Below are 13,385 nucleotides of genomic sequence, written 5' to 3'. Positions count from 1 at the left end.
CACGGGCCCAGCTGCTCCGCGGCACGTGGGATCCTCCCAGACCGGGGCGCGAACCCGGTTCCCCTGCATCGGCAGGCGGACGCGCAACCACTGCGCCACCAGGGAAGCCCAGGACTCGGTATTTCTAGAGAGCTGAATTAAGCCACAAACAAATCCTTCCCCTTATTGTGGGGAAAACAAAAAACCAACCCTGGAGAATGAACCCTTTCCCTTGTCTTCTCACTCCTCTCATTTGACAAGGGGCTTGTCAGTCCTAGGAAATGAAAGACCTCAGAGGCAAAGGCTTTTCTACGTGTAGGGAGGAAGAGACTCTGGCTACTCCTCAGGATCCTGAAGTGACAAGAAGCTACCTGAAGCCTCACCTGACCAGAAACATCTAACCGAAAGAAGCTTCCAGGAACCTTTTCTGCAGCTCTGAGTTGGTCCTTAGAGGTGGGACCTGAGGCAGCCCAAAGGGGGCTCCCCAATAGCTCTCCTCCCACCCTGAACCTCACTCACAGATAGCCAGGCCCTGGAAGCTCTGCTAAGAGGGAACTAGTGAATTCCTTTAGCTGGTTTCATTTGAAGACCAACTTTAGCCACAAGCAGGGGAAGAGAAATTTCTTTCAGTGACTTTTTCCACAAGGGAAACTGTCCTTTCACTTTCATCCACTTAATCATAAACACACATACACATGCATGCAAGCACACACACAAAAATGCTAATATGTAAATGTTATTTGAAAATCTCGGGAAATGTTTCTTTGTTTATCTAGAGCTTCAAGGGCCACAATGCTGATTGAATTTTAACTTCTTCTTTGAAGTTTATGATTCTTTTAAATTGAAGGGACATATATCCAGTTTCTTTTGGTCAGCCAGAGACTGTACTAAGAGCCTTACTGTTATGGACTAAATTGTGTCTCCCCCCCATCCCCCAATTTCATATGTTGAAGCCCTAACCCCCAGTGTGACTGCATTTGAAGATAGGGCCTTTAAAGAGGTACTTAAGGTTAAATGGGAGCTGGTGATCCTATAAAAAGAGTGACACTGGGGAGGAGTCCAAACAGAGAAAAGGCCATGTGAACACACAGTGAGAAGGCGGCCTCTGCAAGCCAAGGAGAGAGACCTCAGGAGAAACCAACCCTGCCAGCACCCTGATCTTGGAATTCCAGCCTCCCAAACTGTGAGAAAACAAATTTCTGTTGTTTAAGCCACCCCATCAGTGGTATTTGATTATAGCAGCCCTAGCAAACTAATACTCTTACCATTCTTTTATTCTCAAGTCACCTCTAGATCTAAAACTCTAGAACAAGACAGGCTCTGAGCAGGAGGGGGGTGGCAGGGCACGCTGCAGGGCGCGAGTGCTCAAGTGGCTGAGGAGGGCATCTGTGTGGCTGTGGAGAGAGGGGTGCCAGATTGGGACACACAGGAATGACCAAATAAATACAGATATTTAGGATATTGGCAGTCTGGTTCCACTGTTGGAGAAGTAACTTAGAAATACTTGTGTACCGTGCAGCATGTACAGTACAGTCCCATGCCCTCACCACGCTCCAGTCACACTGCCTTGGGTGCACCGCACTCTGCTCTTTTCAGTCTCAGAGCTGTAGCTCATGTTTTCCCTCTGCCTGGAAAAGTCCCACCACCTCCTAAATTGGCCAATTCCTACTCACCCTCCAGGTCTCAGCCTAAGAGTCACTTTCTCTGAGAGGCCTCTGCTACCAGACTTAATGTCTACATCCCTCCAAAACTCTTATGTTGAAATCCTAACCCCCAGTGTGATGGTATTAGGAGGTGGGGACCTCTCTGCATGGTGATTAGGTGGTGAGGGTAGAGTTCTCATGAAGGGATTAGTGCTCTTATAAAAGAGACCCCAGAGAGCTTCTTCCACCAGTTGAGAATACAGTGAGAAGATGCCATCTATGAACCAGAGGGGCGGGTCCTCGCCAGACACCAGATCTGCTGGTGCCTTGATCTGGGACTTCCCAGGCTCCAGAACTGTGAGAAATAAACGTTAAGTCACCCAATCTACAGGAAGTTGCTACAGCAGCCCAAATAGACTGAGACACCTTCCCTAATTTACATCCAACCTAATTTACACCCTCCCTGTTACTCTCTCTCGGAGCGCCACGTTCCCTTCTTAAGACAGTAACCCCTGGGCTTCCCTGGTGGCGCAGTGGTTGAGAATCCGCCGGCCAATGCAGAGGACATGGGTTTGAGCCCTGGTCCGGTAAGATCCCACGTGCTGCGGAGCAACTAAGCCCGTGCGCCACAACTACTGAGCCTGAGCTCTAGAGCTCGCAAGCCACAACTACTGAGCCCGCATGCCACAACTACTGAGCCCGCATGCCACAACTACTGAAGCCCGCGCGCCTAGAGCCCGTGTTCCGCAACAAGAGAAGCCACCGCAGTGAGAAGCCCGTGCACTGCAACGAAGAGTAGCCCCCGCTCGCTGCAACAAGGGAGAAGGCCACGTGCAGCAACGAAGACCCAATGCAGCCGAAAATAAATAAATAAAAGAAAGAAATTTACTTTTAAAAAAGAGAGAGAGAGAGACAGTCACCCCCTTGGTAACTATGTTCTTTGAATTCATTTGTTTAATAACTACCTTCCCCATGAGACTGAGAGCCCATCAGGAGCAGGACCTGGGTCAGCCTTGCTCACCCTGTTCCCAGAGCCCAGCAGTGCCTGATCCCCTAGATACCATTGCCAAAGGGGTGAAGGAATGAATGACTTTAAATGAACACAGCAGACCAAATGACAGCAAACACACTCCTTCCCCCTAAACATGGACCATCCCTGAGACTCATGCCTTTGTTTGTGACAGATGAGAGAAGAGGGATTCAGTCCATTGTTGGCTGCTGGGAGAGTTTTAAACCCACTAAAGCCAGGGGCTTCTCCAGTCAAAAAGTAAGCCTCTGGCACATAAGCAATAAGTCACTTGAGAGAGGGTGGGAGGGAAGATGAACTTACTTGTATGAACCTTGGAAAGAACAACAGTATGAAGGACCACATCTTTTTTTTTTTTTTTTTTTTTCGGTACGCGGGCCTCTCACTGCTGTGGCCTCTCCCGTTGCGGAGCACAGGCTCCGGACACGCAGGCTCAGTGGCCATGGCTCACGAGCGGCCATGGCTCACGGGCCTAGCCGCTGCGCGGCATGTGGGATCTTCCCGGACCGGGGCACGAACCTGTGTCCCCTGCATCAGCAGGCAGACTCTCAACCACTGTGCCACCAGGGAAGCCCCAGGGACCACATCTTTTAACTGCTCAGGATTTGGGAAATGCTAAAGTATCATCACATACAGAAATGGCAGAAAACATGGAAGCTGAGCAAGTGCCCGTATGAAAACTGCTTTGAGAGCTTTACTCAGAGCATTTTGGCTTCAGAGCAACTGCCAACACTTAACCTTTAGTGCTCTATTAGCATTATCAATATTTCTCCCTTACAAGGAGCACCAGGCTACTTTTTCCCAAGAAAAAAACAATTTTTTGTTTGTTTGTTTTTTGGCCACGCTGCACAGCTTGAGGGATCTCAGTTCCCAGACCAGGAACTGAACCTGGGTTACAGCAGCGAAAGCCCGGAATCCTAACCACTAGGTCACCAGGGAACTCCCCGACAATTTAAAAATTTTATGTGACTGTTTGTGTGTGTGTGTGTGTGTGTGTGTGTGTGTGTGTGTGTGTGTGTGTGTGTGTGTGTGGTTTATGCATTTCAGGTGTCTTACTAAAGCTAATACAATACATGGAAAAGGATAAATTCATAAGTATGTGAAACTGTGAGAATGACTAACCACGGGGAAAGAAAAATTAACTTTTATGGGAAAGCAGGATACTGATAAACAAAACTGTTCAAAGCATGGTCCAAAAGCTCCTTGGGAGGGACCACCTCACTCCAGGTGAGAATGCATGTTTCACAGTCTGAGTGAGTTAAATCATTTCTGGGATGGGGAATAAACTGTAGAATGTAACAACATTCAGCTTCAGCCTTGAATTTCAGCCCAATCTTCTATTTGGCAGTGGCTCTGAAAGGCTGAATAGATGGATGCCTCGCCCAGCATCATTCCTGGCATCCCTGGACCTGGGCATGGTCAGTGATCCTAGGAGTGTGTGTGATTCTGCCACATCTGATCAGCAGCATGACCTCAGAAACACAAACAAGCCATGTCACCTAGATTAATTGCTCTATCTGAATATTCACTTTAGCTAACAAGGAAGTTTTGTTCCTGCAATATAATACTAGACTTTAAAAATTTGACTCGTAAAATGTTAAATATTGTAATTGTGATAGTAATTTAAAATGCTGATAAATTTTCATATTTATTCTTCAACCCCAGAAGTTCATTCTATGGTGAAGATGTTTGGCTCCAGCCTTATACTGATAAGTTGATTTACATTCTCAGCCATTTGGCCACAGTGTGTAATATCTCTAATATTAATTAGCATGCTGTGACATAAGATGCTAATTAGCATCCTTTAAAACACTCATTTTCATAGGCAACAATGACAAAATAGGAAATGTCAGATTCCTGACATAAACCCAGAGCCCTGGTATATTCTATTTCCACAAAGGATACAAACCCAACAGAAACATTTTTGTTTTCCACCCACACCTGACCTAAGACCTATGAATCAGGGGATTTTACTCCTTTACTGTCCTCTACCACCACTCCCAAAACACAGCTTCCTCCCAGATTATAACCTCCTATTCTCCCTCCCATCTCAGTAAGAATAAAAGGAAAGTCCAAGGGCTCTATTCTGATAGTGGGTGAAAAAGGAATGTCAAATGATCAAAGGTCCCTTTGGAAATACAGAGGATATGTGTCCACAGAGCTGGAGACAGGGCACAGTGACTCAGAGCACAATCAGGTGAGTCATCGCGATGCAACTCTAACCACAAACCCCTCCTAAAGCCACCATGCCCCTCACCATCACCAAGTCCTACCACCTCTGGGGAAACAGCCTGTACTGGGCAGAGAGCTCCTTCTCCCCGAGCTGTTTACACAAATGGTGTCATTTGCTAAGCTCCAACTGTGGCTCACGACAAGGACAATAATTCATTTACTGAGGTCTGGGCTATGGGTTAAAGTAGCAATTTAGGTTAGTAGTTTGGAAGAAGACTCCTCTGGTTAGTTGATGCTTTCCTTTTCTGCTTCAGGGAAGAAAGATGAAGAGAACTTTTCCACCTGTCTTTCCATTTTTCCAACTGTTTTCTGCCTTGGCTAATCAGAATATTTTAACTAAATTTCTTCTCATGGAAATAGGGGCAAAATGGAATGGTGGCAATAAAAGACACAAAGTTAACTCAGGCCAGAAATATCTGTAATGCTCCAGTAAGCAGAAGTACCCAGAGACTGACTTGCCAGGAGTTAGTGTGTTAGGAGGCCTCAGGAAATTGGGAGACATGATAAAGGAGGTCAAGCTGGACCTCAGACCCTTCAGCTTCCCATCCAGAGAGAATCAGCCAGCAGCCCAACCAGACTACGTCCAGAGACTGCCAAGGAAAAGTGCTATAACATTAAGATAAAACAATGACCAAACACAATTTGGACTACTGATCAGGAAAGATAACACAGGACAGTTTCAGAGAAGCAATCTGTGATTAGAAGAGAAATGCGAATAAATGAAATAAGCTTATGAAATTCTAGTGTGATACATTACAAAATTGGGGGAAAAAAAGAGAAAATGAAGGTTCAAATTAATAAGTTTCTGCTTATAATCCTCCTTTTGGAATTTCTGACATCAAAGAGCTCAGAAGGCTTCAACTTACTAAGCACCAAGGAAAACAAAAGGCATTTTATTTCTCACTTGAAATGTCGCCCTTGGGAATCTGCTGCACAATCACCAGTAAGGGCCAGGCTGGGAGAAGCTCAAACTTCTCACATTTTCCCAGTCAACTCATAATATACATCAAAGGAATCCATCGTTTGCCACCCCCCTGGACTCTACATCTGTTTCAAAGGGTCATATGAAAAACTTGAGAGTTCTGAACACCAGCGCAGCAGGTCAGAACTAAGCTTCAAGATCATGAACTTCCTCTCTCCACCTTCAGAGCTCAGGGTTCAGGCCCTGAGGGCATTCCCATGGAACACCTGATGGCTCAGTTCAAGTGAGCAGCTCCTCTAGACAGCATTCTAATAGTGGCAGGAGCTGGGGTCAGGAGCATCTCCAGGGAGACACAAGGTCAGGGAACACCAGCCTCACAGCGGACTCATCCCCTGAGGTTGGACAAGCTCAAGGAGGAAAGAAGAAAGGCTCCCATGGGAGATGGTATTTCCCGGATCCCCTCAAGCACTTAACCACAGCTTACCTTGGTACAAGGTGGTTGAACTTGTAGGAACTGAAGACCTCTTGGATCTTTTCTTCTACTTTTGCCTGGTAAGGATGCAGGAGATGGGAGAGAGAAAACAAATGATGAGACCAGATGAGACCTTTATCAACTTTATGTTCCTATTGCCACAAATGCCTACTGGCTAGAGTTCCTTGGTGTGACTTTGTACCTCACAGCATAACAAGACTGCATTCAGGGGCTCTGCAGGATGACAGGCTTGGGACAAGGACAGAGAGAGAAAGAATGCCCTGTATCACATTAGCATCACAACCGACTTCTCCACTAAACTAATCGATGATATCCAAACTAATGGCGATTCTGGAGTTTGGCACCCTGGCACCAGTTACTCAGGGAGCAGGTGAAGATGGACCCCTTTTGCTTGAAAGACCTGTTCCTGCCTGCTGTATGAAGTTGTTTAGGTGTTCATTAACCGGCCATTCTCAAATATGCAATTAAATGGGCTTCCCTGGTGGCGCAGTGGTTGAGAGTCCGCCTGCCGATGCAGGGGACACGGGTTCGTGCCCCGGTCCGGGAGGATCCCACATGCTGCGGAGCGGCTGGGCCCGTGAGCCATGGCAGCTGAGCCTGCGCGTCCGGAGCCTGTGCTCCGCAACGGGAGAGGCCACAGCAGTAAGAGGCCCGCGTACCGCAAAAAAATAAAAAAATTAAAAAATGCAATTAATTTCTGCCAGGGGTCCTACTTCTTATGGTCAAATTTAATGGTTTAAATATAGATTGAACAGTATTAAAATCCCCAAAGGGATTTACAAGAACATCAATCATGGAAACATCAAAGAAATAGCACATCTGGTCATTGGACCTGTGTCACACACCAGACTCCAGAGTCCCATAGAACAAAGGATCTCGGAAAGTCAGGTCACAAAAGGAATGAGATGACCTGTCTCCTCTGAAGATCACACCATGATGTGGTCACACAGCACAGCTTCTGTAAGGAAAGGGTACGGCAGTGCAGGAGGGGGCTGGTCAACGGGATACAGGGTTTCACCAACACGGCCATCCCTGCTTTGTGGTGAGGCAAGTCCTTGCTGAGATTTCAAGATATATAATAATGTCCTTGGGCTTCCCTGGTGGCGCAGTGGTTGAGAGTCCACCTGCCGATGCAGGGGACACGGGTTCGTGCCCCGGTCCGGGAAGATCCCACGTGCCGTGGAGCGGCTGGGCCCGTGAGCCATGGCCGCTGAGCCTGCGCGTCCGGAGCCTGTGCTCCGCAACGGGAGAGGCCACAACAGTGAGAGGCCCGCATACCACAAAAAAAAATAAAAATAAAATAAATAAATAAATAAAATAAAAATATAATAATGTCCTCTCTGGGAAATATCAAAAATGCATTATTTGTTTCTGAAACACCTGAGTTAGAGCTTCCAGTCCCTTTGACAAGTGTGCAAAACTCACGATGAGGGGAGCAGTGATGTGAATCAGCTAAAATGGCAGCCCATCTAAAATTCATTTATATTTGGTTTTAGGATATGCTTTGGTATTTGCCTTTGAACATGAGTTTCAGGGATTATCTGGCCAAGAATTTATAATACTTCAAAAAACAGACTGAAGTCACTGTGAGAATTCGACTCAGAAGAAGTAAGAAAGTTCTCCCAGACCCCTCACGATGTTTTCTCCATGCCAGACACTGATGTGAGACTAATACAAAGCACCAGCCTAAATGAAACACAGACTGCATTTTTCAATCGTGCCTTCCTTGGCCATACGTTGAAAGGGATAAAAAATAATAATAATACAAGAAACATATGTCAGGAAGATCATTAAATAAAAAGATTTGCCCACCAGGTTTGGACACACAGTTTTTCTGGGCAGGAGCCCGCTGTTTCCCCCTTTGCCTGCCAAAGCAGTAAAGCTATTCTTTTCTACTTCACCCGAAACTCTATCTCCAAGATTCGATTCAGCCCCAGCGCACAGAGGTCGAGTTTTCGGCATCACTAGGAGTGGAACTGCTGGTTCATTATGATAACTTTATGTTTAATCATTTGAGGAACTGCCAGACTGTTTTCCAGAGCAGTTGTACCATTTTATATTCCCATCAGCAGTATATGAGAGCTCCAATTTCTTCACATCCTCAGCAACACATTATTATCTATGTTTCTGATCATAGCCATCCTAGTGTGTGTCAAGTCGTATCTCACTAGTTGTTTTTTTTAAAAGAAATTTATTTATTAATTTATTTATTTTTGGCTGCGTTGGGTCTTCGTTGCTGCATGTGGGCTTCTCCCTAGTTGCAGCGAGCGGGGGCTACTCTTCATTGCAGTGCACGGGCTTCTCACTGCGGTGGCTTCTCTTGTTGCGGAACACGGGCTCTAGGTGCGGAACACGGGCTCTATGTGCGTGGGCTTCAGTAGCTGCAGCACGTGGGCTCAGTAGTTGTGGCTCTCGGGCTCTAGAGTGCAGGCTCAGTAGTTGTGGCACACGGGTTTAGCTGCTCCGTGGCATGTGGGATTTTCCCGGACCAGGGCTCGAACCCGTGTCCCCTGCATTGGCAGGTGGATTCTTAACCGCTGCGCCACCAGGGAAGCCCTCACTATAGTTTTGATTGCCTTTCCCTGTTGACTAATGATGTTGAGCATTTTTTTACAGGCTTATTGGCCATTTGTAGATATTCTTTGGAGAAATGTCTATTCAGATCTCTGTTCATTTTTTTAAATTGGGTTGTCTTTTTATTAATGAATTGTAATAAGTCCTTATATATTCTATCAATAGATACAAGTTCCTTGTCATATTCCCATTCTGTGGCTTGTCTTTAGGAACTAGTAAAAGATCACTTCAGAGCACAAAGTATGATTTTTAGAGTACAACTTTTAAAATAATACTAGCAATAAGCCTGTAAATTTTTTTGACAAATAGTAATGGATTAATATAGAAATTAAAAAATAGTCACCTGAGGATAAGAAAATGAAAGTAATCCCCAAAATACGCAACATCCTTTTTTGCCTCTCCTTCTCCACATACAGTCTGCTAGTGTGATATAAATCGTAGTAATTTTGTCACTGGGAAGATGTAAGCATTCTTTGAATGTTCTGATTTGCATAGTGGAAGGAAAGGAAGAAAGCTAGTTGTATACAAAAAAGTTAACACAGCAGGCCTGAGACTACTATCCTTAGAAAGGCCTACTTGAAAGGTAGACCCTGGCTGGAGTCTGGGAGCCTGGATCTCGGGAGGGCTCTCACCATTCCCAGAACTGATAAGAGAGGCTCACTGAGCCTAAACTGTATAAACAATGTGGTTTATGGTGAACAGCTATTTTCCTTCTGGGAGTCTGGAATTATGCTAGAAAGAGGGTGCCTATGTGACCAGCCCCAGTAAAAACCATGAGCACCAAGTCTCTAATGAGCTTCCCTGATAGCTCTGCATCTGTGGTCACAATTCAACGCTGGAGAAATTAAACACGTCCTCTGTGACTCCACTGGGAGAGAACTCTTGGAAGTTTGTGCCTCGTTTCCTGCAGACTTCACCCCATGAGCCTTTTCCCTTGGCTGATTTTGTTCTGTAGCCTGTTGTTGCAATAAATCATAACCATGAGTACAGCTATATGCTGAGTTCTCTGAATCTTTGTGTAAGCAGATAAGGTAGAGGGTCCCCGGAGAAAGAAAACCAGGCATGGTTTTCTTGACATAAGAGAGGCCATTTTGGCCTAAGCCATTCTGGGATCTAAGGGCTGATGATGTTGACCTTTTCTGAACTTCTGACTTCAATCAACTAAAGCTTGGACTCTGTTGACCACCCAAGCCCCATCATGAATATGCATGTACCCTTAGCTTAAAACTTCCCCAGTTTTGCTGCTTTGGGAAAGATCCCCAGTGTTCTCCTTACTTGCTGCAAGTAATAAATCCTTCCTTCTCCCGATCTTTGGCTCGGTTGTGTCTTTTGGCTCAACATTCACCAAGAGGCAAACCAGTTTTCAGGTAACACTTAGTGAATCAGTGAACCTAGGAGTGGTCTTGGGGACCTCCAAAACATTAGTAGAATTAGAAATTTAGCCTTTGGGACAGAATTAAGAGAAGCAGTCACAACAATTGCATAATGTCTATGAAGCAAGATCTATAATTAAATTCCTTTTTAAAATTTTACCAAAATTCTCACTTTAAATATAGGAGAACTGGGGGTAACTATTAAAAAACAAAGTTACCTAAGTCATGAAGAACTCTAACACTACACAGCTCTCAAATCAGAATTAGGGAGGAAGGGAGGGAGGAGGGAGGGAAGGAAGGCAGGAAGGAGGGAGAGATCGGCTTCAACATAGGGATGCTAAAGCATGTCTGCTTTCCCTGGCCTTTAATTTTATCTTGAATTTCCATGTTTCCTTTCCATCCCGAAGGAAGGGACTATTTATTCTATTTTAGTTAATTTCTTTTTTCTGCATGAGAGCTCCCACAGGCAAAGCAGCTACCAATACAGTGCAATACAAAGGGTTATTAACAGCCCTACAATAGCAGATAATTTTCTCTTGCATAAACAGCAAAAAGCCCATAGGTTCATTTCCCTTGAGCACAAAGCACACAGTTTGTGACCATGTTAATGAAAGTGATATGGCTCTCTTGGGAGAAGGATGACATCCTAAAGCATCTGTTCGGTTTCAGAAACATTGCTACATGAAATGTTATAAGAAATGCCATCAGGACTAGTCACCAAAAAATTCAGTCCCAAGGGATTAGCTCTTCAAAAATTTTAAACAGCCTGAAATAAAGGAAACTTGATTGGCTCCTGATTCAAAACACACACCAAAAAGATATAAAAAGAATCTTGAGACAATTGGGGAAATTTAAAAATAAATTGGAGGGAATTCCCTGGTGGTCCAGTGGTTAGGACTCCGTGCTTTCACCGCCGAGGGCCAGAGTTCAATCCCTAGTCAGGGAACTAAGATCTCACAGCCACATGGCTTGGCCAAAAATCAAAACAAAACAAAACAAAAAATAAATAAAACATAAAAAATAAAAATAAATTGGATATTAGATGATATTATAGAATTACTTTTAATTTTCTTAGGTGTGATATTGTTGCCCTTATGTAGAAGAACATTATTCTTAAGAGACACATGCTTTATTATTTAGGGGTAAAGCGTCATAATATCTTCATCTTACTTTCAAAGATTTGGGAGGAAAAAAGTCATATACATATATACTACACACGTGTGTATATACACACACATATAAACATACACACACACACCCCCAAAGGAAAAGTTGTGTCCATCATAGTGAAACAGGAGGGAAGGGGGCAGGGCACTACCCTTGAAAGAATGACATAGCCGGAGGACATGACATAAACTGATTAGAACCAAATGGGCCCAAGATGGCAGACAAGTCAACTTCCACTAGACCTTGAGTCTCAGTATACACTCGCTGTAACACATCAGGAAGCTAAATGACACACCCACAGGCGCCAAGACAGTTCTAAGACTGACCATAAGGATCAAAAAGTGGGCGGTGGCCCAATTCCTGGAAATCCCTGCCCCTTCCCCAAATAGCTGAAATACTCCTCCCACTCATTAGCTTAGGAAATTACCCAACCCTATAAAAACTGACAACCCCTTACCCTGGTGCCTTGCTCACCTTCTGAGATGGCCCACACTCTGTCTGTGGAGTGTGTTTCTCTCTAAATAAATCTACTTCTTTTTTTAAAAAATAAATTTATTTATTTATTATTTTTTGGCTGCGTTGGGTCTTTGTTGCTGTGCCCGGGGCTTTCTCTAGTTGTGGTAAGCGGGGGGCTACTCTTTGTTGAGGTGTGCAGGCTTCTCATTGCGGTGGCTTCTCTTTGTCGTGGAGCACAGGCTCTAGGCACGCGGGCTGCAGTAGTTGTGGCACGCGGGCTCAGTAGCTGTGGCTCGCAGGCTCTAGAGTGCAGGCTCAGTAGTTATGGCACACAGGCTTAGTTGCTCCACGGCATATGGGATCTTCCCGGATCAGGGCTCGAACCCGTGTCTCCTACACTAGCAGGCAGATTCTTAACCACTGCGCCACCAGGGAAGTCCCTAAATCCACTTCTTACCTATCACTTTCTCTCTCACTGAATTCTTTCTGCGATGAGACATCAAGAAACTGAGCTTCATTAAGTCCTAAAACCAGGTGTGTGATCTCAGTTGGAAAATTGTGGATTTTGGCCAGGTTCAAGTCCCAGCCTCTTGGGTTTAAGTCCAAATCAGGGTCTTGGCCGGGTTCCAGTCCCGCCACATGGGTTCAAGGCCCAATCTGAGGTGCATGGTTTCAGCTGGCGATCACGAAGGGATGGTGATAAGGTAAGAATGTTGAGAGTTAGGTTTTGGTCCTAAAGAGGCCCGTGCGATGCTGCAAGCCAGGTATACTGGGGAGGACGCTCTGCCAATGTCTGCTCATTTTTGACCGGCAGGTCAATCCTGTTGCTTGTGCACACGCAACAGCAGATCCAGGACAGAATTGTTAATCTCTATACTCATCTCGACTCTGCGGTTTTTCTCCCACATTCTTGCATTCTTGCTCATTCCTGCTCTCTTTCTTTCTTTCTTCCTTCTGTTAACCCCAGAAAACCAGTGTGACCACCAAGGTGTACTTTTTATTGCTTTATTCCCCTCCCTCTGACCCTTACAAGTGCTGACCCTTTATTCCCAATTTTGGAAGAGGCCTTCTCCCCTAAGCTAAATGAGGAAAAGTAAAACTTTTCAACTTAAATGAATGGGTATGTCAGTCCTTCAATATCATTGAGGTAACCACCCAATTCTTTGAAAAAGAAAACAAAACTGTCCTTGTTTTACAAATGTAGTCTTTACAGGACCAGAGGTGTGGCTCCAAAAATAATCCAAAACCCACCAATCCTTTTACCACTCCCCAAACCTTCCCTATTTATCTTAAGAGACTTGTAAGTATTAAACAAAGGGGAAACAGTCATCCTAGGAGGAATGTGCCGTATCTTTGAGATGCAAGTGTCCTATCTGGTCTTCTCAGGAACCCTTATCTCTGCCATCTTTTTAAACGCAAATTTTAAAAAAGAGGGTAAAGTAATTTAGAACTTGACTTGTCAAGGATAATAGAAATCCTAAGTGTCTTGTCTTTTTTTTTTTTTTTTTTTTTTTTTTTT

At 44.8% G+C, this 13,385-nt stretch overlaps 1 protein-coding gene across 12 annotated transcripts in view; it reads right to left on the bottom strand.

Moving 5' to 3' along the window:
- Nucleotides 1–13,385, bottom strand: part of FNTB (farnesyltransferase, CAAX box, subunit beta) — an 84,732-nt gene that overhangs the window by 54,953 nt on the left and 16,394 nt on the right. For all 12 annotated transcript variants that reach the window (XR_003682000.1, XR_003681999.1, XR_003682001.2 and 9 more), the window contains exon 2: nucleotides 6,288–6,352. Coding sequence is in view for 8 of the 12 variants with exons in the window: in XM_028496005.2 (XP_028351806.1) it covers nucleotides 6,288–6,352 (65 nt within the window). In the remaining 4 variants the exon portion in view is untranslated. The remainder of the gene's footprint in view (nucleotides 1–6,287; nucleotides 6,353–13,385) is intronic.

The sequence above is a fragment of the Physeter macrocephalus genome, chromosome 11 (genome assembly GCF_002837175.3).
Source record: "Physeter macrocephalus isolate SW-GA chromosome 11, ASM283717v5, whole genome shotgun sequence".
Lineage (NCBI taxonomy): Eukaryota > Metazoa > Chordata > Mammalia > Artiodactyla > Physeteridae > Physeter > Physeter macrocephalus.
Note: the sequence above shows the minus strand (reverse complement) of the source record. Positions and strands in the feature narration are given on the sequence as shown.